The 23304-nt window shown below is 34.9% G+C and overlaps 2 protein-coding genes and 1 gene segment (V, D, J or C); 1 reads left to right on the top strand and 2 right to left on the bottom strand.

Moving 5' to 3' along the window:
- Positions 1-1099: 1099 nt before the first annotated feature.
- On the bottom strand, positions 1100-3686 carry LOC127644713 (nucleolar protein 7-like). Its single transcript, XM_052128040.1, has 8 exons — positions 3492-3686; positions 3233-3293; positions 2945-3000; positions 2834-2865; positions 2650-2692; positions 2437-2558; positions 2231-2308; positions 1100-2148 (listed from the first exon to the last, which is right to left on the bottom strand). The coding sequence occupies exons 1-8, from the start codon at positions 3614-3616 to the stop codon at positions 2075-2077; spliced, it is 591 nt and encodes a 196-aa protein (XP_051984000.1). The 5' UTR covers positions 3617-3686; the 3' UTR covers positions 1100-2074.
- A 663-nt stretch (positions 3687-4349) lies between these two features.
- Positions 4350-18588, top strand: LOC127644712 (STARD3 N-terminal-like protein). Its single transcript, XM_052128038.1, has 9 exons — positions 4350-4482; positions 7998-8263; positions 11160-11237; positions 12034-12111; positions 12773-12826; positions 12915-13032; positions 13190-13288; positions 16740-16795; positions 16903-18588. The coding sequence occupies exons 2-8, from the start codon at positions 8060-8062 to the stop codon at positions 16790-16792; spliced, it is 684 nt and encodes a 227-aa protein (XP_051983998.1). The 5' UTR covers positions 4350-4482; positions 7998-8059; the 3' UTR covers positions 16793-16795; positions 16903-18588.
- Positions 18589-19685: 1097 nt separating this feature from the next.
- LOC127645356 (T cell receptor gamma constant 1-like) lies at positions 19686-22537 on the bottom strand. The segment is given in 5 exon segments: positions 19686-20068; positions 20430-20504; positions 20834-21157; positions 21632-21710; positions 22385-22537. Coding segments are annotated over 5 exon segments (645 nt in total).
- Between the last annotated feature and the right edge of the window lie 767 nt (positions 22538-23304).

The raw sequence follows: 23304 nt of genomic DNA, 5'->3' as shown, positions 1-23304 counted from the left end.
CTCAGGACCTCAGACTGGGCTGAAGGTTCACCTGCCAACAGGACAATGACCCCAACCACACAGCCAAGATAACACAAGTGTGGCTTAAGAACAACTCTGTAAATGTCCTTGAGTGGCCCAGCCAGAGCCTGGACTTGAACCCAATTGAGCATCTCTGGAGAGACCTGAAAATGGCTGTCCACCGACGGTCCCCATCCAACATGACAGAGCTTGAGAGGATCTATAGAGAAGAATGACAGAAAATACCCAAATCCAGTTTTGCAAAGCTTGTCGCATCATACCCAAAAAGACTTGAGGCTGTAATCGCTGCCAAAGGTGCTTCAATTAAGTACTCAGTTAAGGGTCTGAATACTTATGCCAATGTGATAATTAATTATTTTTTTTATATATTTGAAAAGTTATCAAAAATCAGTTTTTTGCTTTGTCATTATGGGGTATGGAGTGTAGATTGATGTGAAAAAATAAAGCATTTTAGCATAAGGCTTCAACATAACATAAAATGAAAAAATGGAGTCTGAATACATTCTGAATGCACTGTATATACACTGATGAGCCAAAACATTACAACCACCTGCCTAATATGCTTTTGAACTTCGCGTGATGCCAAAACAGTGCGGACCTGCCAAGGCATGGACTCTACAAGACCCCTGAAGACGCCGTGGATCGGACATGTTGGTCCAGCACATCCCACAGATACTCGGATTGAGATCTGGGAAATTTGGAGGCCAGGGCAACACATTGATGTTCCAAGGTCCAGTTCCAACGACCGCGTGCCATTGCAGGCGCTTTTGACGGTGGAAAGGGTCATCATGGGCACTCTGGCCCCATACGCAGCAGGGTGTGATGCACTGAGTGTTGCGACATATTCCTCCTGTAACCATCATTCAAATTTTATGTGACTTGTAGACAGGGCTGGACAGGGAAGATATTTTTTTTTATCTGGACTTTAAAGGATTCAGATCTCTTTTTTTGTTGAATTTATTTGTAAGATATCAGCTCACTTTTCAGTTATTATTTGAACCCATTCAACTTAAATATTATAATTTGTAAACACATTATATATTATTATAGTAATATATAGTAAGAACTCAATCATGCACCTTTAACTTTTAAACCCTCACACTTTTATTTTGACATTCTGAACTCTCCAGGAAGTCCTGTGTATGTCTGTTTTTAGGCAAGTTCACAGTAGTTTAATACACTTCTTATTCAAATTCTGGTAAAATGCATATTATAAGTGAACCGAACTATTGAGCATCTACATCTGAGATGTTGTTCAGGAGTAGTGCTCAAATATTGCACACTGCTAAAATTATCTGCGAGTGTGTGTAAACAGAGCAGCGCCATTCACTGACACTCTGGAGCTGTGTGTGCATTTTATATATTTACCAATTAAACACATCCTTTTGTGATTCACAGAGCTATCGCCCATCTTCAAGTGGCTTTGAATAAATATGAGTCATATGAACTACTTTAATTGTGATTTAATGGTTATTTTATGTCATTTTTTGAGCTTGACAGGAACGAACATGACTAACACACAGTATAGGATTTGGCTCGTCAGACCGATACACGATCCGATTAAAAGCTTCAGTATCGGAGCCGATAGCGAACCAGGTGTCTGATCGGTGCATCCCTAATTTGAAAGATACAAAAATGCAGAATTGTCATGCTTTACACTGGCTTACATGTATTAAAGTCTACAGTAAATATCCAAATATGAAGAAAATTCGCATTCAGCATGTGAAACCCTGGAGAAAAAAAAAAAGCTGCGTTTTTTTAAATTTCAATTTGTGCACAAGGGTCAAGAAACTGGTCATTTTATTGAGCAAAGACTCATCGCTTGAATCTTACTTGATGCACAACAAACAAATTACTCGTATGTCTGAATATTAACTAAAGATGAGGCTTAATAAATGTTTGAAATAACAAAAGGTGTCTTGTTAAATGTATGATCCCCGGTCAAGCAGCAGCTCTAAATGTGAGGCTGTCTCCAGACATGATCCTCACGTGAATCAGAGAACAGAAGGTGAAGTGGCTCATAATCCACCAGTTCTTTCTCCTGTTTTAGGACTCAGGAAGAAACTAGTTTCTGTTTTTGTATAAATCTCTTGTTGGATTTTTCAGCCTTCACTTTATGGTCAGCGCCTGTAAGTAAACATAGACAGCTCAGCCTGTTGCACACGGTCAGACAATTTATAGCGATACATATGAAAATCTTAATACGCACCCCATTTTTTATTCACAAACTCTACAGCTGCACCTTGATTGAGACCCCTCTTCTTTTGGAGAGACAGATGTTCTGCATCTGAAGATAACATTTACACACTATTACAGAGAGTCGGAGGTTGTACGAGTAATAAATCTGGCAAAAAAAAAGTGTCTAAACAGTGCAAGCCATTGGTGTGTGGGCTAAGAGGTGATGTGATATCGTACTGGTGGTTCTTTTGGTTCCTGGTCCGTAAAGCCGGGAATTAATGAAATCCATGGCGCTTTGTTGCATTGTTTTGGCAGCTGACTCATCCTTCAGCCTCACTACACTGTAGCTGTCCTGCAAACTAAAATTAGGCAATATGTTATTTTATATGCTGCACTTTTTCAGTAAAGTGACAGTAAACATTATTGTCAATTTGCATATTATTAGCTTACCTTTTGGGGACCATCTTTTTAGCCTCCTCTGTCGCCTCCTCATCTAAAAGATCAAGAGTTGTTACAAATAGTCATTGGATTTCAAAATGATTAAATAAATTATAATCAATTATAAATGTTTATAAAGAAAATTATAGTGAGTTTACAGTTAAACATACCATCAAGTAGTTTTAAAAATGGTTACCTTTGTTGTTGTTGTCCTTTGTCATGGGCTGTCTAAAATGAAAGGAGATGATTTTAAATGTTTCCAAAAATGAATGACATAAACTAGTTTTAGCTCAACTGAAGTACTTACTTTTGAGGCAAGGCATCGAATTCCTCCAAAAGGTCTTCAGGAAGACACTTTCTCTTCTTGAAAGCAACAGAAGTCGTATATGATTTCAATAATTTTGTCTTTATATTTGCAAATCGACAGTGTAATTAGTAAATCGTGCCACTGCAAGTATTATCATGAAACAACCTGTGCCTTTCCACATATGTTCACAGATAAGACAAGTATACAATTAAGTGAGAAGTGAATACACATTTACTCAAGGTAATATAGTAGATATACTGAGGAAGAATACTATTCACCACTTTGTACCTTTTGCTCTTGAAAAAGTAGCTGTCTTTTCCTTCTCTTCTCCTTCAATATGTTCTTTTCTCTGAAAACAAAATGATACACAACGTAAACGTAATTTATTTTAATACTATATGCAAGACTCAAATGAGACAGAAATTATATATTGTTTTCCTTTCGTGAGAGCACAGCATCCAAGTGGATAATCGGCTGTCACGTAATTACAATTTTAGTAACAATTTGAACGTTGTACCGAAACTCGTGTGTAATCACAAACACTCACCTTCTTGCTGACTCTAGCGCGTCTTTTACACTCTTCAACGCAGCAGTTTTGGACTCATCAAAAGCGACCTCCTCGGGGAGCTCATCGTCACTGGACTCATACTGAGTCTGGGTCAGTTTAGACATTTTAGCACTGTTTTAAAGCATTAAAAAATTATTTCAGCACCCACGTTGGACGAGTACCACCATATTAAAAGCCAACAACATTGAACAAACATTAAAGACAGGCGAACTGAATTGAAAAGTATAGGCAGAAATAAATTCTGCCATCTGGTGGTAAGGGTGTTTTAATACGTGGTCGTACAAACAAACCGATGCAAATGGCGGAGTTTATAATTATAGCACACACACACACACACACACACACACACACACACACACACCCAGAGACTGATAATACAAAGCAGCATTTTGACCAGTCAAATCATGTAAAACAGTAAAATCAGTGCACAGATAATCATGATATATAATATATATTTTTATATTATTTATAATGTAATAAAAGTATTTATTTTGCATTTGAGTGTGTGTGCGTGCGTGCGTGCGTGTCACTTTATGGGGACCAGATGTGTCCATAAGGATAGCAAAATCTTAAATCTTAAACCTAAATTTTTGACCTTGTGGGGACATTTTGTCGGTCCCCATGAGGAAAACATTATAAATCATACTAAATTATGTTTTTTGAAAATGTAGTTTCACGTGCAACACACACACACACACACACACACACACACACACACACACACACACACACACACACACACACACACACACACACACACACACACACACACACACACATATATTCTATGTTAACGCATTCTACTACATATCCCAGAATTCCCTTTGCAAAACAACAATGACAGTTTCCTGTCCGTCTGAAACTGAAATCATCAGATGGTGCGATGTATTTACCTAGAGCCAGATGATCGTTTGGTGATCTCTTGGGTGGATATAATATAACGTTTACATTCATATCATTATAAATTAAGGTAAGGAACATAATCGCTTTAATATTATGTTTTGAATTCTAAGCTGATGTGACAACAGTAACTGAACAGTGAAGAACCAGGAGTTGACAAACAGCTCGATACAGCTGGAGATATAGTTTTCAGGACGGTTAGCGACTTGGTTGCCTCGCTTGTCGTCGTTTTTAGTTGACAAGTTAGTCATTTGTTATGTGTAATTATGGCACTGTGTTGCACATTTAAAGAATTAGCTCTGCTTTTTCTTTTATACAATTGTACTATCATGCTAGCTCCTAGCATGCACATTGGTTTGGCTTGGCAGAGCTCTGAAATTGCCTCTTCAATTGTTCACTGAATTGTTTCGTGTACTTTATTTTTGTTAAGAACCTGGTCTCTTTTTTCATTTACAATGTAATTCGAGCCGTGGATAAAGCAACATATTTATTCTTCACTTAAAAATTGTAACCATTGTGTCAGTTAGGTAGTCTATTATAATTATATACTTCACAGCATGAGGAAGTCAATTCCCTTTATTTGTAGTTATGGCAAGCCCAGTATGCATACTTTCAGAACTCATACTGTAAAAGAGAGCATAGCAACAAAAAAGAAAGAATCGAAAAGCACACCGGCCAGAGGGAAAGCGTTATTATTATTGTTATTATTATTTCAATACTATTCATCAAAAGTATTATTTTACATTTCTGAGATTTTTTTGGTTGGGAATGCACAATGAAGATTTTAGATAAGAATTAAAATCAACCAAAAAGAGGGGAAGGAGTGGATTCTTACCTTAAAATTACATTTATAAATGTAACATTAGAACAAAAATAAAAATAAATAAAACATTTGACTATATTGAATCTGTTAATAATTATTTTAATTCCATGACGCATTAATAATTGTCTTTTTTTGAGGAACACCTATAGGGAAAAGCCTGACTGGGTTACCTAGGAAGTCATGAAAAGTCATGAAAAGTCATGAAAACCCTGGGCTCATTGTTTTTATGTAAATCACAGCAGTAAGAGGAACTTGGCCTATTAAACCAAACAGTCATTCAAATGTTTTTTTTTTTTTTTTTATGTAAATGCTCTGCTATGTTCAGAACAAATTTTTGGAAAACTTCTTGAAATGTTCCTGATAGTGACTCGCTGTGCTGTGTTTACTGTAACAACAACACAATTATAAGGTAATTGCTTTCTTTTCATAGACAGCACTTTTCACAACATGCATCGTTTCATGTCAGCTTTACAGAAAATCATAGTCCTACAGAAAAATAAGCTGTCTATAATGTCTTAAAAGTCATCATTGTGCAGCGATCTTATTTGTCACTAAAATTACATTATAGCCTAATACAATTTATTTAATTTGATTGGTTACTGATCAGGACACTTCAGTATAATTAACTGAAAGCTTTGGATTTGTTAAGTGTTTAAAGTGAAAGAATTCTAATTAAGTTAAAAGAAAGGAGATTTTATGTTTGCTTGTGTGCATTAATGATGTTTCTTTTCATGTTAATATATAAATCTGTGGTTCTTAAAGGGTTTGTTCACCCAAAAATGAAAATTCTCTCATGATTTACCTTTAAGCCATCCCAGATGTGTATGATTTTCCTTCTTCAGCAGAACCGAAGTGAAGATTTTATAATCAGATTTCAGCTCAGTTTGTCCATACAATGGATGTAAGTGGGTGCCATCAGGCTGCTGGCTGTTTGACGGTCCAAAAGGCATATTAAGGCAGCATACAAGTTGGGTATTGAGCTGTCAAATAACATTTTGAGTTTAAAATATTCGTAAAAAAATAAAAATAAATGCACATTTCAGTGCTAAAACTGAGCATTAAAATTTTGGATGCAGGCCAAGAACTGACTAAGACTTCAGACCGATTGCATTCTTGCGCTAAAAAAGGTTAGACACAGTGCACCAAATACAGTTTAACAAAAAGCAGGTGTATCAAGATGCTTTTTAAAGTTCTTTTTAATTAGACATTGCATCCAAACAGCGCTCCTGCACAAGACGCTTAATAAACAAACACAATGCGAGACAAAGTTGTTCTTCTAGCGCACGTTTACATAGAAAAACAAATGGATGGATGCAAAAGCGTTAGGTGTGAACAGCCCCTTACTGTTGGTGGAGGTACTTTGCGGTTGCTTCTGAGAAACATTATAAGAGAGCACTCTTATAATGTTTCTCAGATTAAGCAATGAGTTATTTAAACTATATATCGAATTTAGTTTTTCTGCTAAATTGACAGTCCTAGTATTTTTTTTTTATTACATCTCAAGTACTCTATAAACAAACTAATCTTTATTATGATTGGATGAATGAGCCCAAATCTATTCCCCACTTTAGGAAAATGTGTTTAATAGGGGTTTTCACTGTATTAGGAATATTTTGCAGTGAATAGTGACAAAGAGGTGTTAAGGAAAGTGCTATTTAGTGTTTTGGGAGAAAATCATATCATTGGAGCCTTTTAATCCGCAGAGCCTTTTGTACCTAATCTACACAATTCCAGTTGATCAGTTTATTTCTTCTGAAGCAAATTGATAGGTTTGTGTAAAAAAATAAATCTATAAAAAAAATGTTTATTAACTTTAAAAAAACACTTCCTGACAGCAGTCAATGCATCAGTGACATAAGCACAATGGCGCATTCACGCGAGAACGTCGGAAGCGTGCGCTTCGTAGACAACAGAGGAATCAGAGTGAAGACTGTCATGTAAGAGTTAGTTCATTACAAACAGAAATACAGTGCTGTTGGAAGCAACGATTTAAAGTTAAAAATGTTTTAATTATCGATTTGTTTCTTACACCAACCTATTAGATTATTTCAAAAGACATTAATTGATCAACTGTAGTCGTGTTGATTACATTTATGCTGCATAAATATGCCTTTTGGACCATCAAATAGCCAGCAGCCTGATGGCACCCATTTACAAGTATTGTATGGACAAACTGAGCTGAAATCTGATTATTAAAATCTTCATTTTGTTCTGCTGAAGACGGAAAGTCATACACATCTGTGATGGTTTAAAGGTAAATCATGAGAGAATTCATTTTTGGGTGAACTAACCCTTTAACTCTTTTAGCTTCAGGACTCAAGTGGCAACCCAAAACTGTACCAAAACTCTTTATTGTACAAAAGAACAAGATTAATTTGCACCAAAACACTGTTGAATTTGATTGGTTGCATTGCCTTTGATGTCAACAACAAAGGATATGTTTATAAGCGTTTTGTCCTCCCTTTTAAAAGTTGAAAGCCTGTTTATTTTGCTATCCTAGCTATCCATGATTAAATTGTTAGTTGCATTTGTCTGCAACCCTATTAGGACAGACCTGTGTCTCAACTGTACAGTGCTTTAGCATGTTAATGTTTTCTCCTTTCTCTCTTTTGTATCTTTTGAACATATCCATTTGCTAACTCTGTACAGGACATTTTCTGGTTTTGTTGATATAAGGAAGTCATAAATGCCTGATAATATGCCCGCAATAAATATTACAATTTCACTTCTTGCCACTGTTTGAAATGTCTGTATCCTTTCAGAATTAGGCATGACTACAGAGTCTGACTTTCCAGAACTGTAAGTGTGAATGGAGTGACAAATCATGGACAGCCAGTGCAGCAGCAGTGTGGATTCACGGGCAGCTCTAGGAGGTGTGGTTTCCATTAACTCCACCCCCATTTCTGCCTATGTCGAGTCCTATGAAGCAGGAGAAAAGAAGTGCATCTCTGATGTCCGAAGAACCTTCTGCCTGTTTGTGACCTTTGACCTTTTGTTCATCACATTGCTGTGGATCATTGAGCTTAATGTATGTTTTTGGTATCACTGACAATTTCACCTCTTGCCATTAAAAGAGTTGCAAGTAAATTACAAATCACTATATTTTAAAAATGTAGTACAGTATGTGCATTTTTTTTGTATAATTTTTTTTATTATTATTATTGGAGTAGATGCAAAATTAAACAAATAGTTCACCCAAAAACGAATATTATGCAATTGTTTACTTGCCTTCATCATGTTCCAAACCCATATGAAATGTAAGGCAGAATGTTAGGACTTAGTCACCATTCAGTTTCATTGCATCTTTTTTTTCCATACAAGGAGAGTGAATGGTAATTAAGGCTCTCATTCTGCCTAAAATCTACTTTTTTGTTCCAATGAAGAAAGAAATGCATATGGGTTTTCAACTGCATGAGGGTAACTGAATGAATACAGATTTAAATTTTCATATTTTTAAAAGGATAGTTCACCCAAAAGTGAAAATGCTCATCATTTATTCACCCTCATGCCATCCCAGATGTGTATGACTTTCTTTATTCTGCAGAACGATTTTTAGATGAATATCTTAGCTCAGTAGGTTCTCACAGTGCAGGTAAATGGGTACCACCTTTTGTTTGGGTAAAAGCAAATAAAGGCAGCATAAAATAATCCATACAACTCTTGTGGTTTAATCAGTGACCATGTTCACATGTACTTAAGAAACCGGTTTATTCCAGGGTTTTTGCAGAAAGCAACGTTCTGAAATGTCATGTAAACAGAACGCTGATTTGCTTACACTGCTAACAGCATTAAGAGAAAGCAGTTTAACACACCTTGGTTTCTCCAAGAGATCTGCATGTGTAGGGGAGTAAACGCTTATACATTGAATGTAAACGGGAAAGCCACTTTCTCACAATAAGCTGCTTTTTGGTGTCCATGTAAATGTAGTCTGACTTCTGAATCTTTCCCATCAGTTTTGGGTGAGAACAGACCAAAAATATATATATATATTTATTTTTCACAGAAATCTCCTTGGCAATCATGACTTCAAGTTCGATTGTACTTCTTAGCGCCCTAGTGCTCTGAGCATGTGACAAGCACTTGGAAGTACAGTTGAAGAAGTTTACATACACCTTAGCCAAATACATTTATACTCAGTTTTTCACAATGCCTGACATTTAATTGTAGAAAACATTCCCTGTCTTTGGTCAGTTAGGATCACTACCTTATTTTAAGAATGTGAAATGTCAGAATAATAGTAGAGAGAATAATTTTTTCAGCTTTTATTTCTTTCATCACATTCCCAGTGGTCAGAATTTTATATACACTTTGTTAGTATTTAGTAGCATTGCCATTTTCGGTAGCCTTCAACAAGCTTCTCACAATAAGTTGCAGGAATTTTGGCCCATACCTCCAGACAGAACTGGTGTAACCTGGTGAGTCAGGTTTGAAGGCCTCTTTGCTCGCGCATGCTTTTTCTGTTCTGCCCACAAATTTTCTGTCGGCTTGAGGTCAGGGCTTTGTGATGGCCACTCCAATACCTTGAATTTGTTGTCCTTAAGCCATTAAGCCAAGCTTTAACTTCCTGGCTGATGTCTTGAGATTTTGCTTCAGTATATCCACATAATTTTGCTTCCTCATGATGTCATCTATTTTGAGATGTGCACCAGGCTCTCCTGTAGCAAAGTACCCCACAACATGATGCTGCCACCCCCATGTTTCAAAGTTGGGATGGTGTTCGTCGGCTTGCAAGACATTTCCTAAAAAGTGAGATCTTTGTCCCCATGTGCACTTGAAAACTATAGTCTGGCTTTCTTATGCAGTTTTCAAGCAGTGGCTTCTTCCTTCCTGTGGTCGATATAGGACTCGTTTTGCTGTGGATATAGATACTTTTCTACCTGTTTCCTCCAGCATCTTCACAAGGTCCTTTGCTGTTGTTCTGGGATTGATTAGAACTTTTCGCACCAAACTACGTTCATCTCTAGGAGACAGAATGTGTCTTATTCCTGAGCGGAATGATGGCCCATGGTGTTTATATTTGCCGTACCTTTATTTGAATATGTTACCTTCAGGTGTTTGGACTTGTGGAGGTCCACAAATGTCTTTTTGAATTCTTGGCTGATTTCTTTTGATCTTCCAATGATGTCAAGCAAAGTTGCACTGAGCTTGAAGGTATGCCTTAAAATACATCCACAGGGACACCTCCAATTCAGTATACCTCCTATCAGAAGCTAATTGTCTAAAGGCTTGATATAATTTTCTGGAATTTTCCAAGCAGCTTAAAGGCACAGTTAACAGTATATTTAATCTTCTTACCCACTGGAATTGTGATATAGTCAATTAAAACTGAAACAATCTGTCTGTAAACAATTGTTGGAAAATTACGTGTGTCCTGCACAAAGTAGTCCTGAAGGACTTGCCAAAACTATAGTTTGCTTATATTAAATCTGTGGAGTGGATAAAAAAATATATTTTTATGTTTTAATGACTTCAACCTAAGTGTTTGTGTACTTCTGACTTCAACAAATCATGATCGTGCCTTGAGACTGTAATGGCAAGATGTACAGTGAAACATTTTTTTGGTCTGTTCTCACCCAAAGCCAAGTGGATCGCTTCTGAAGACATGGATTAAACCACTTGAGTCGTGTGGATTACTTTTATTATGACTTCATTTGCTTTTTGTAGCTTCAAATTTCTGTCACTATTCACTTGCATTGTATGGACCTTCAGAGCTGAAATCTTCTCCTACAAATCTCCATTTGTGTTCTGCAGAAGAGAGAAAGTCATACACATCTGGAATGGCATGAGGGTGTGTACTGTAATGATGAGATTCATTTTTGGGTGAACTATGACTTTAAGCATATTCCTACTAGTTTAATTGTAACAGTCTACATTCTAGTTAAATGCTTAGTGAAGTTCATTCTTTTTTGTTTATCCTCCTTTAGGTCAATGGTGGTATACAAGATCAGTTGATGAAAGAGGTGTTACAATATGATTACCACAAATCTTTTTTTGACATATTTGTAAGTACTATACACTACAATGTATTGCCAAAACAAAGACACATGTATACAAATAATCTGTTTTCAATGGAGTTCAGTTTAGAATGGAAATCACCAGCATTTCAACCATGAAGATGTGAATTAAGTTGAAACTGCTGGGGGTAAAATGTCAGGACACATTCCTCCCACACTTCCCTTTTCAAGACTTTTCTAACTCTACATAGATGACCTCATTTACACCTCTTGTTAACTACATGGTCTCTGTCCAATATCTCTTTGATTACTTTGATCAAACAATTAACTTTGCGCTTGAATTCAGCACTTATTTTTTGTGTCACATGCCTATAAATTGGTTGTTTTGTTTTCTTTTATGTACAAGTGTGGGTGTTCTTTGTTGCACTTACATACAGTGTGTATATTCTATATACTGTAACTATATGGATAATATTGTCCTTTATTTGTACAATTTTCTGTCTTAGTGTGACAGGGTTTTAAAATAAGACAATGCTATGTTTGTTGATAAGCAATAAGATGTTTTATATTAAGAACTTGGTATTCAGAAAGTAAGCCGATCTCTAGACTTTACCCTGTAAGTTGCCATTAGGCTGATTGGCCTAGATTTATGCTAATACCGTGTGATCCCTTGATGTAAATCATTTTGAAACTGCTACCTGTCTGCATTCTCAGAAGCAATAAATTATTCATTAAATGTTGATAAACCGGTCTTTAAGAGCAGACATAACTTGTCTATCAGCACATGTGCTGGTGTTAAATTACATATTTGTTCGGTTTACAATATCTGTTGCTTTCTCCTCAGCTCTTGGCAGTGTTCCGCTTTGCAGCCTTGATTCTGGCATATGCAGTGTGTAAACTGCGTCATTGGTGGGCCATTGCAGTAAGCGTCCCTTTTACTTTACTCTCCGCCACCATCCACTAGAGGGAAGTGTTGCATGAGCTGCAGTAGTTTCATCGCTTTTATTCTAAATGTTTGTTAAAAGCACAGAAATTAGCTACTTTGTCTAAGTATTGGATTGATCTGCACTCAAACACATAGCTTTGTAGTCTGGATTGATGTTCAAAAGAATACACGTTGGGGTTCAAAAATCTAATTTAAACATGGAAATAAACAAAGCTTTACAATATTGAAAAATTACACACACACACAAAAGGCACATTGTGATGTAAATTGAACAAGACATATTTAAGATTCTGCATTATTTCTAGGTGCTGTCACTAATTTAATTAGTGACATGTTCCATGTTTACATCTTTGAACATAAGGTGCTACCTTTGCATGCAAGATGCACTTTGGAACATTATCAAATCATACTGTATTCACATGGATCATCAAGTTGTGGAGTCCATGCCAGCTTAAGTGTACGCTGTCAAAGCAAAAGGGGACAAATTGGATGAAACTCTGAAATTAAAGTTCAACTAGTTTTTTATTTCATACTTTAATGAGAATATGCAAATTAGAAGCATTTTCACCAGAAGACTTTTGAACCCCACTTTACATTATTGTGATTTACATTATTGTGATACATTTATTTATTACAGATAACTACGGCCTTCACCACTGGTTTCTTGATAGTAAAAGTAGTTGTATCAAAGGTAGGAGCTGCTTTTCATCCTACTTTTTACTGAGATTTATAGACGTTCAAAGTTCACCTTGACCTAGCATTTTCCCTCTGCTCTCCAGCTCCTCTCTCAGGGTGCTTTTGGATACTTGTTACCCATCATCTCCTTCATCCTGGCATGGATAGAGACGTGGCTCCTTGACTTCAAAGTGCTGCCCCAGGAGGCTGGTGATGAAATCAGTAAGTGTCCAATTTCTAATTAATATACAGTGAGACAACCCATCAGTAATCACTAAAGAATGGGAAGTAGATGACTATTTAACTCTGCATTGTGGCTTTTTATTTGCTCTCATGTGAAGTAATAGTATTCAACTGACTTGTGTGTCCTGTGTGATAGGGCATCTTTCAGTGCAAAGTGCAATAGAGAGAGAACCACTTTTATACCCAGGACCAGTTTCAGAAGGCCAGTTCTACTCTCCTCCTGAGTCCATGGCAGGTACTAACTCGACCTCAACCAAAAATTCAGAAAATCACATCTATTACAAGTTTCAAATGCAACTGTTTTCTACACTTAATCCTTAATCCTACACCTTGTGTAGCAGAGTTGCAATGTTCGTTTAAAGCAATGAAATATTGCTTATTTATTTTATTAAAATGGGTAAAAACTAAAATAGTAGTTGAAACTCTGAACTGGTAGAAGTAAAAGTTTATTTGCTTATTAAATGTAAGAGCTTGCAAAAGCCACACAAAATTCACCCCCAAACATTTCATCAGATTACTGTTAAAAACATGAAAGACATAATGTTCTCAACTCATTTATGCACTAGTAACAGACCTGGATTTTCCAGGAAATGCCACTGTCAGAGTTCAGGTGCAGTGCGGTCCGCGGTAGCGATATTAAAGGAATAGTATATTTTGAAATGTTGCACCAGGATTACATTGCAAAAATATGCAGACCCACAACCAGTTCTCTCCTTTTACTAAATTACAAATCATACTTTGTCACTCGGTGATCTTTTTGTTTCAGAGCACTGAAACATAAAATTAATTATTTGAATGTGATAGATTTATGTTAGAATATATTCTTCTTAAAAAGCAATATGTGGTTTGGATATGGTGATACAAATTGTCTTAATTAAGATGTGTGCCACTTTATACATTAAAAAATAACTTATTCGTATGTAGCTTGCCATCATACCTTCATATTGATAAAAGATTTCTTTTAAGGCTTTGAAAACGTCTGAATGACTTACAAAAATGCAATTTTAAACATAAAATATTTTTAAATACTTAAAATATGTCTCTCTTTTTGGTCAAGTTGAGTCTTGGTCCATTTTACATTTGCACTGTTTTTTTTGTTTTGTTTTTACGCAGCCAACTTGAATAGCTATAATATAAGAACAATAAAATGTTATTGGAATACGATGTGTACTATAATTGCAGTTGATAGATCAAATAACCACGATCAGACAATCATTTAATAATCATGTCAGGTCTATTCAGGTTATTTTATATTACTTATGTTTGGGTTTATTACCTTACTTGGCAATGCAATGCTAAAAGATTACGTCCCCCCAATCTTTAGTTTTTAGTTGACATCTGTTCTTGGTCTAATCACACATTTTTTCTTACAAACTTTTCACTCGTCAAGAATTTGTATTCTTGCAAGTTCAAAACATGCGTTCACATGGTTCTTTTGGACTAATGGCTTCATTTGTTCTTCCCTTCCTTACAGTGCAAGCAAATGTTATTCAGAGCCTTTGATATAGCCTTGTGGACTTGTGTCCTGTCACTCTGTTCTCCACTACTGAACTCTGTTTATTCTTCACATTGATGATGGGTCTATGGGTCTTTTCACATAAATGTCTTTCTAGTTTATGCAGAGAGGTTTGAGAGACATTTTTTCTATGCAATCTCTGGGTAGATTGGTGTAGTTTCCACTTCCTGGCAGTTGAATCAGTCCTGTCAGCTAAGAGGCAATTCACGGAACATCTTTCTTGCATTAAAAAAAGCTAGATTCAGTGCGACGAATGGAACAGTATGCAGGTGTCTTGAGATACGTTTTTATAATGTGAAGTTCTTTTAAGGAGCCGTTCGCACCGAACACATTATTGTGGCGTACACACTGTGTTTCAGTTGCAAACATGCTGTAGAATTGTATCTTTGATCATTGAACAGGTTCACTGTTTTTGCTGGAGCTCTGCATTTTTAGAGTCCGTGTCAGATTCAAAAGAACATTCACTTTTAAAAATGTCTCGAGACACCTACTGCATGTTCTTGGTGCTTCGTCTATCTTTTTTTAGAGCAAGTACAAGTTCAATGTGAACGGCCCCTAGCTTAACGTGGCATCTAAAACATGGCACTCCATTGCAGTATGCTAAAAAAACAGCAAGAAATGCAGCAACAGTGAAATCATTCATTTAGCACATGTTTTCCATAGAAAAACAATTGAAAAACAGCTCAGATGGATGCAAAATCACATTCGGTTTGAACAGCCCCTGAGGTATCTAAAATCTTACATTGTTTTGTGTCCCTTTTCATATTTAATGCAGTTATTTAAATTTTACTGTGCCACAAACATATTTGGGGTTCTTCTTAGTCATCGTCTTTTTTGCTGTAGAGCTTCTATTAAAGTAAGGTACAATGAGGCTAATAGCACACCTTAAGGACAATTCGCTTTTTTTCAGGTCACAAAGTGTCAAAGTATCAAGATTCAAGAAATGAAATAATCTTTATTGAATATTGATGGAGCAACATCATTTGTGTTAATTCTTTTTTTTTTTAAAGGTGCCGAGGGGATCTTTTACCCCACACCTGGTATAAAAGGCTCACTCTCTTGTGGTTAAAGGCCCCCAGCGGGTTATATATATATATATATATATATATATATATATATATATATATATATATATATATATACACACACACACACAATCGGGCAATAGTTTGGCACAATTTGTCAACTTATGCAAATACTTTTAAGACAGCAAGTTGCCTTTATGAGTAACAAATTAAGATAATGCTTATTCAAAATAACCACTTCAGAATAGGTTGCATTATTTCTTGTTCATTTAAATCACATTTGACATTTCATTACAATTATTTTATAAACAAATGTGTCTCCACTGTGATCGGATCAGTCAATGTGCTTTTTACCCCAAACACTATCCTTTCACTTATTGGACATTTATCGAATTTATTTAATTAATATACAATTACTTTAAACAAAATTTAAAGTGACAAATAAGTAATTCCAGGATATTCATTAGCTAAATATGCAATATTTATAAAGTATTAAATATTAGATCAAACTGCCTCAAAATCCAACTTTAGACATTGCATATGTAATGATCTCATGGAACAGGAATATTTTGCTGTGAATAGTGACAAATTGGTGTTTAGGAAAGTACTGTGGGAGTTGTTTTCTGTTTAGTGTTTTTTGGGAAGAAAAAGAACATTAAAATGAGCTTTTTACCCTTGGGGTCTTTAGCCCCGTTGTACCCTATATTTTTTTTGTACACAAAATAATTATTTTAAGATTTATGCATTTCAATTTCAGAATAAAATTTCACCAAATTGAATTGAGTAATCTTTAACAATAGAAAAAAAAGAGCTACATTTTTTTTATTGTTAATTTAGTTTTGTTACAAATTATACAATTCAGTTTGATGGAATTTTGTTATGAAGTTGAAATGTGTGAATCACATTTTGTGCTGTGTATATAATTCAGCACTATAAGAGAATTGGTTAAATGTGTGGCATGTTATAACATTTTCCAAGCATGTTTAAAGTATTCATTACAGGTCTTCTTTATTTATAGCAATCTTCTTAGTGGTACATTTTTAGCTTGTAGTTCAATTACAGACAAAAAAACAAATACATAATACATTTGTTCCTAAACACTCAACATTTTCTACACTAAATATATTTTGTTTTTTCTTCTGTAGACTCTGATGAAGACTTTGATGATAAACATGATCTTCAAGATCCTATCGTCTAGCAGGTATTCATAAGATATTTTTAGGGGAAATAACTGTTTTAAATGGCAGAATTGTCTTCCAGCCATTATCTACATCTAAATCGTACAATTTTATTTTACCTTTAAATTAGGTGCTCGGTTTAAAACACTGAGTTTCGGACTCCTACAAAAGCCTTGTCCAGCATTGCTCGCAGGTTAGTGTGTGTGTGAGTGAGTGCAGCACACAGTTTCTCTGCCTTACGTCCACCACTGCCACGATCAGCAGTTTGGTACTCTGTCTGCCCACACTGGCAATGTTCTTGGTGCAATTGTTTTTTTTTTTCTTTATTTTCTTTGTTTGTATCTCCATTTTTCTCATCAGCACAAAACCAATTCTGTTTATTGTGCAGTACTGATTGAAAACGGTGAATGAAGGATTTTAATGTGAACTGTACAATGTGTATTATGACCTTAATCAACAGATGATATCAGAGCTGAACTTGAGAAATGTTTCAAGACATGACACTCCTCAACTATGCTTTTGTTTAACAGCATGACTGCTGTTTCCCAAGTTCATGCTGTAAGCTCCAGATGTCTGCAGAACTGTGTATTAAATGGATAGTTCACTCAAGAATGAAGATTCTGTCATTATGTACTCACCCTCATGTAGTTTCAAATCTGACTTTTAACTGTGGAACATAAAAGCAGATGTGAGGCAGAATGACATACTCTGGCACCATTCACTTTCATTAAATGACAGAAGATGCAATGAAACGGAATGGTGACTGAGATTAACATGCTGCCTAACGTCTCCTTTTGGGTTTGACAGAAACCCAAAGGATTTCTGTCAAACCCAAATTTCTATTTTTGGGTGAACTGTCCATTTAAATACATTTTATGCCTGAATGTGAATAGCAGTATGGTGTCAGGTCTGTGCTGCCACTCATTTGTTTGTGAAGATTTAAAATGTTTCATTTTTTTAATACGTTTGCTATCAGTCCATGTGAATGATCACAAAGGTGGTAGAGGCATGTTTAGTTCTTCTAAAATGATTTGGCTTGCAAAATAAAGGACTCTCCTAATTTTGCATGAAATATTGTTAAACTAGGAGTTATTTGACATGAAATGATGCATGGGTTTGTAATAAGTTTTTATGTTTTTGGCTCCTCATCAATAAGCATTCCTAAACATGTAAATCATCTTAAGTAAATAAAATCTCCATCATGTTAAAGGGATAGTTGACCCAAAAATGAAAATGTTGATCATGCTCTTGTTGCTCCGAACCCAGTTGACTTGTGGAACACAAATGGAGATGTAGGTAGAATGTTAGCCTGCATGAAAAAAGATGGTTTACATCATACAGGTTTGTAAAATCATGAGGTTTGTAAAGTGGCCTTTAGCTGTGCGAAAGGCACTTGATAAATAAAACGTATTATTATCATTAAATGATTACATACATTTCATTTTTGGTCGAACTATCTCTTTAAGTTTTTACTTGTGCCATGCTTACTGAATAAGGGCTTATGTGCCTGGTGCAGGCCTGGGATCTCCAGTTTTTGTTTTTGTATAATTAGAGTTAAGAAATGTATCTCCATACTGTATGTACCCATCAGAAAGCCTTGAAGTATGCAGAATAGTATCTGATTGTATTCTTCATTATATATTAAAACAGTTACTGTTTTTATTATATGCGTGTCTTTTTGTTCAGAATATGCATCAGTACTGTATGTTTTGGTGAGAAAACAAACGGAAACCCTGCTTGAGAGTGAGCTTGTGCTCTCACGGATGTTGCAGTCAAAGCTTGCTGCAAACTTCTTGCCCACAAATAACAGCTTAGATAAGCAAGACAAACAGCCTGCAGCCGCTAATAAATAATCAGCCAGATGTGCTGTGGTTAATCTGCTGCATGTGTTCATTCCAGTAAGCGCCTCCACATTTTCCTACCGCAGCGGTTTCAATCAACAACTTGATGCCTTTAAATTCATGTCTGGGTTTTGATCTGCCTGCTTAATTTTTTAAAAGGAAATTAAAAGTGCTTGTTTGTAGCTAATAAAAGTAAATGTAAAAATAAAGATGAGTAAATGTTAAGCATTATGTTTTATAAGTAGGTTTTCTAAGGAATTTAGCAAATATTTTAGTATTTAGGTAGTTATTTGTTTTATTGATTGTTCATTTGAATTATTTTATTTTAGTACAGGATTACCTAAGATTTTTTTATATTAATGTTGATATGAATATTTGGCACATAATATGTATCCTAATCGGTATTTGGCCAATAGTATTTCAGTTTTACAAAATGTTTTAGCATGGTGCTATAATAATGTAATCCATTATTTCCAAATTATTGTAGGTAACCGATAACAATAAGGTTCAATTTGTTAACATTAATTAATGCATTAGTTATCATGAACTAACAATGAACAATCATTTTATTACAGCATTTATCTTGGTTAATCTTAAATGTATCAAAATACAATTGTTTATTGTTTGTTAATGTTAGTTCATAATGCATTAACTAAATGTATAAACCTACAAAAAAAATAAAGCATTAACCATTATTAATAAATGCTGTAAAAATAATGCTCATTGTTAATTCATGTGAACTATTGCATTAACGAATATTAACAAATACAACCTTTATTTAATGTCTATTTAGAAAGTAATTTATACATTTCAATTTCAAGATAACACATACAGCTTTTCAAAACAAGAGTTTCATTGTTCAACAAAACATAAAAACACATAAGTATAAGATTTATTTGACAACTGTTTTATTTAAAAATTACATTTTTATTTCATGCTGTTTGGATAAAAATAAAAATTCCAGGATTTTGTCAGATTTTATTCAACAAATTCAGCGAATACATAAAAAAATACATTTTTTAAAATAAAAATATTGAAGATATTTTAAAGACAAAGTAAAAGGACAGTTGTGCATTTCTGTTTATGAGCTTTAAAAAGACAATTAAAATACAATCAAGCCATTCATATTTTTTAGAAGCATTAATAAAACAGATCTAAAACAAATACATTTAGAAGAAATACATTTGAGAAGAAATTCCTGACATGGAGGGAGTACATTTTTAAATGTGCATCTTTTTTTTTTTAAGAATTCAAAGAAATATACTGGACATTTTAAACCTTATGTTTGTTCATGTTGATATTATGCATTTAGCCCCTAAGAGCTTGCATCCTTCTTTCCAGCTTTTCTCTTCAATAGAAAGATAGAGACAGCACAAAAATAAAATCCGTTCTTCATGAGCAATACAACATATGCATAAACAAACAGGTACAGACTAGGTATTTGATCCATAGTATCTGTAATAGAAAAAAAGCCACACGTGAATGCTTTGATAAAGTATATTTATGTTCATAAATTGTATGTGTTTTGTATTTATCAATGTTTGTCATTTAAGGTCAGGCTGTAAAGTACATTGAGTAGAAGAATCCAGAAAAGCCCTATATACTGTTAAAGTAAAGAACTTTCTTTCTGTTTTGGTGAAGTGTGAATACAGTTATTAAGTTTGTCAGAGAAATGTGTTATATGACTTCACAATAATGAGAAGAAGAAAAAAATAATCTAACTAACTTAAATTAAAATGGTAGTACGTTAATTGAAACGTTGATAAGTAGATACAAATCCAAAATATATTAAATTCGTATTTATTGCTTTATTCACCTGAGGGTGATTCTGTGTTGGGTGGACATGGTACCGGGATTTGTGCGTCAACATTGGTATTCACTGCTGGCTCTTCTAAAATATGATTATACAGTTATAAAAATTATATATATATATTTTAAATAATTTAATATTTTCCTTTATAAAATAACTTTTAGATTGCTTAATCAAGGACAGCATTGAAAGCAATATAAAGCAAATGAAAGAACTAGTGAAAATGTTACTTTTAAATCTACTTCATCTCATATGTGTTTTTATATATTTAAGAATAAAAACAAAAAAACATTTTAAAATAATAATTTGAATGAAAATGCAATTTAAAAACAAGAGCTATCTGCATCTTGTGCAGCAATTTATAACAAAAAATACAAATCGAGGAACGTGATACATGAAATTCAAATTACCTTTTGCTAATCCAATTCTTTGAATGTCTGTTCCCTCGTGTGTAACAGTGCATCGGTAAAGGTTGTTTTTGGCTGTATTTTTGTCTACGATCACCATACTTGTCACGGCAATCGTTGGCTGTTTGTTCCACTGCTCCACAACATTTTTCTCCTCCACTTTAGTCCAGTCTCCTCCGGTCTTGCCCTTCATTTCCCACGAGAATTTCACCAAGTCAGGAAACATCTTCTTGGCTTGACATAACATTGTGCTTTTGCCATTTGGTTGTGCGGAGGACAATTGGTACACTGACACCTCTGGTGCCTCAGGCTTGTCTTTGCCTGATTCTACAGAGAGAAATACACGCTGAACAAAACTTCAACAAACTAGAAGCATGTAACAAGAAGAACATGACTACATTCTACATTAACACATTTGTTTGGAATTGAGCAAATAAAGGGTCATTGCTTCAGTTTGACACTCTTTCCTACCGGTTACTATCAGCCGTGTTCCAGATCCAAATCTTTTGAACCAGTTGCCCACTCAGATTAAGTCTATTACAAATACTTCTTCACACCTATTAGCTTGATATACAGTTATAAAGAACAATTTGGCTGATATTGTACACCATTTTAATATAATGTCCTATCTATCTAATGTTAAGACATCCAGGTTCACAGTAATTACAGAGGCTGGAATGCTGCATTCAAATATATTCTCCTCACTATTATCAGCTGAATTATAGAAATAATTTGTATGCCAACAAGTTTAAATGATTAAAAAGTGCTTGGCTAACCCTGATAATGCAAGCTTTTACTTACCTGTCACATAAAGTCTTGTGCCCGAGCCGAAGGCTTTCTTGATTCCCACAGTTATTAGTTCTTGAACAAAAAGATGCACCTATAGTGCAGAAAAGAGTCTGTAGTTGCCTTAAAGGGTTAGTTCACCCAAAAATGAAAATTATCCCATAATTTACTCACCCTCAAGCCATTTTAGGTGTATATGACTTTCTACTTTAAGCCAAACACAATCGGAGTTGTATTAAAATATATCCTGGCTCTTTCAAGCTTTACAATCGTAATGAACAATATCTTAGATTTTGAAGCCCAAAACAGCACATCTGTTCATCAAAAAAGTAATCCATATGGCTCCAGGGAGTTCATAAAGGCCTTCTGAAGCGAAGCGATGCATGTTTGTAAGAAAAATATCCATATTTAGAACTTTATAAACTATAATCACTGGCTGTATGGATTACTTTTTTTAATGGATAGATGTGCTGTTTTGGGCTTCAAAATCTAAGGTACCATTCATTCTGATTATAAAGCTATTTTTTTATATAACACTGATTGTGTTTGGCTGAAAGAAGAAAGTCATATACAACTAGGATGGCTTGAGGGTGAGTAAATTATGGGATAATTTTCATTTTTGGGTGAACTAACACTTTAAGTACACTGTTGTAGAAACTGTTGTAGAATATCCTTGCAGACTTTTTGAAAATTGCATAATAAATGATTCAACATGTCAACATGTGATTCATTTTAATTTAATTTAGTTTCATTCTGCTTTAAATTTACCTCTGTAGTGAACAGATCTAACAACATCTATGATATGCACACTGTATTATCACGCTGTTGCCAGCAGGGGCTGCAATAGTTTATTTCCTGTGTCACAAATTTTGATATCAGCTTCGCAGGAAGGGTTGTGGTTTCTTATTAAGGCAGAGTTTTTGTACAGAGTTTCAGTATTTTTAATTACTGTGCTGCCTGACACCCAGCAAGCACAGTAATATGTTGCTGAATGTTCTTTTTTCAGATGAAGTATTTTCAAAGCCATATTTGACCCGGTTTTTTGTATTTTAAAGGAATCAAAACCAGCATCAGTGGATGCTATTCCATCACTGGTTGATGCATACAGAATTCTCTTTAAGGGTTCACCCTCTTTTTGTTGATACCAGTGGATGTAACTCCAGCATTTTGAAGAGAATTGGCAGTCTATAAAAACGGATTTGTCCACAGATTTTGTCATTGACCATTTCTGTTGCAGCTCCTCGTCTCCATCCGCTGCAAAAAAGCAACAATTGGCACATTGAACTGCTTTGTCATAGAGATATTATTTTAGAACCCTATTTAAGTCATACTAATCAACATAAATACAATGTTAATGCTGGTCATCTCCATAAAATTTATATATTTTAGTGAAAACATAACTGTATGTTTTCAAAATTAAAGACTTACCTCTGCATAAAAGAGAAATAAGCAATAAAAAGGATAACTGCCGTGAAAGACCCATAGTGGCTGAGAGAGTCTGGAGAGCTCCTGTTGTGATTCAAGAATGAAATTGATTTCTGAGAGTAACACATGGGAGGTTGCAATGCTAAGTTTCCGGCCCTCATGCTAATCTAAATATACTGCATATTGTGGTTCATGATACAAATGGGACACAGGTCTTCTCTGTGCTATGTTAATTACCACTGACGTTAAGCTTTGTACAGTGC

The sequence above is a fragment of the Xyrauchen texanus genome, chromosome 6 (assembly GCF_025860055.1).
Source record: "Xyrauchen texanus isolate HMW12.3.18 chromosome 6, RBS_HiC_50CHRs, whole genome shotgun sequence".
Classification (NCBI taxonomy): Eukaryota; Metazoa; Chordata; class Actinopteri; order Cypriniformes; family Catostomidae; genus Xyrauchen; species Xyrauchen texanus.
Note: the sequence above shows the minus strand (reverse complement) of the source record. Positions and strands in the feature narration are given on the sequence as shown.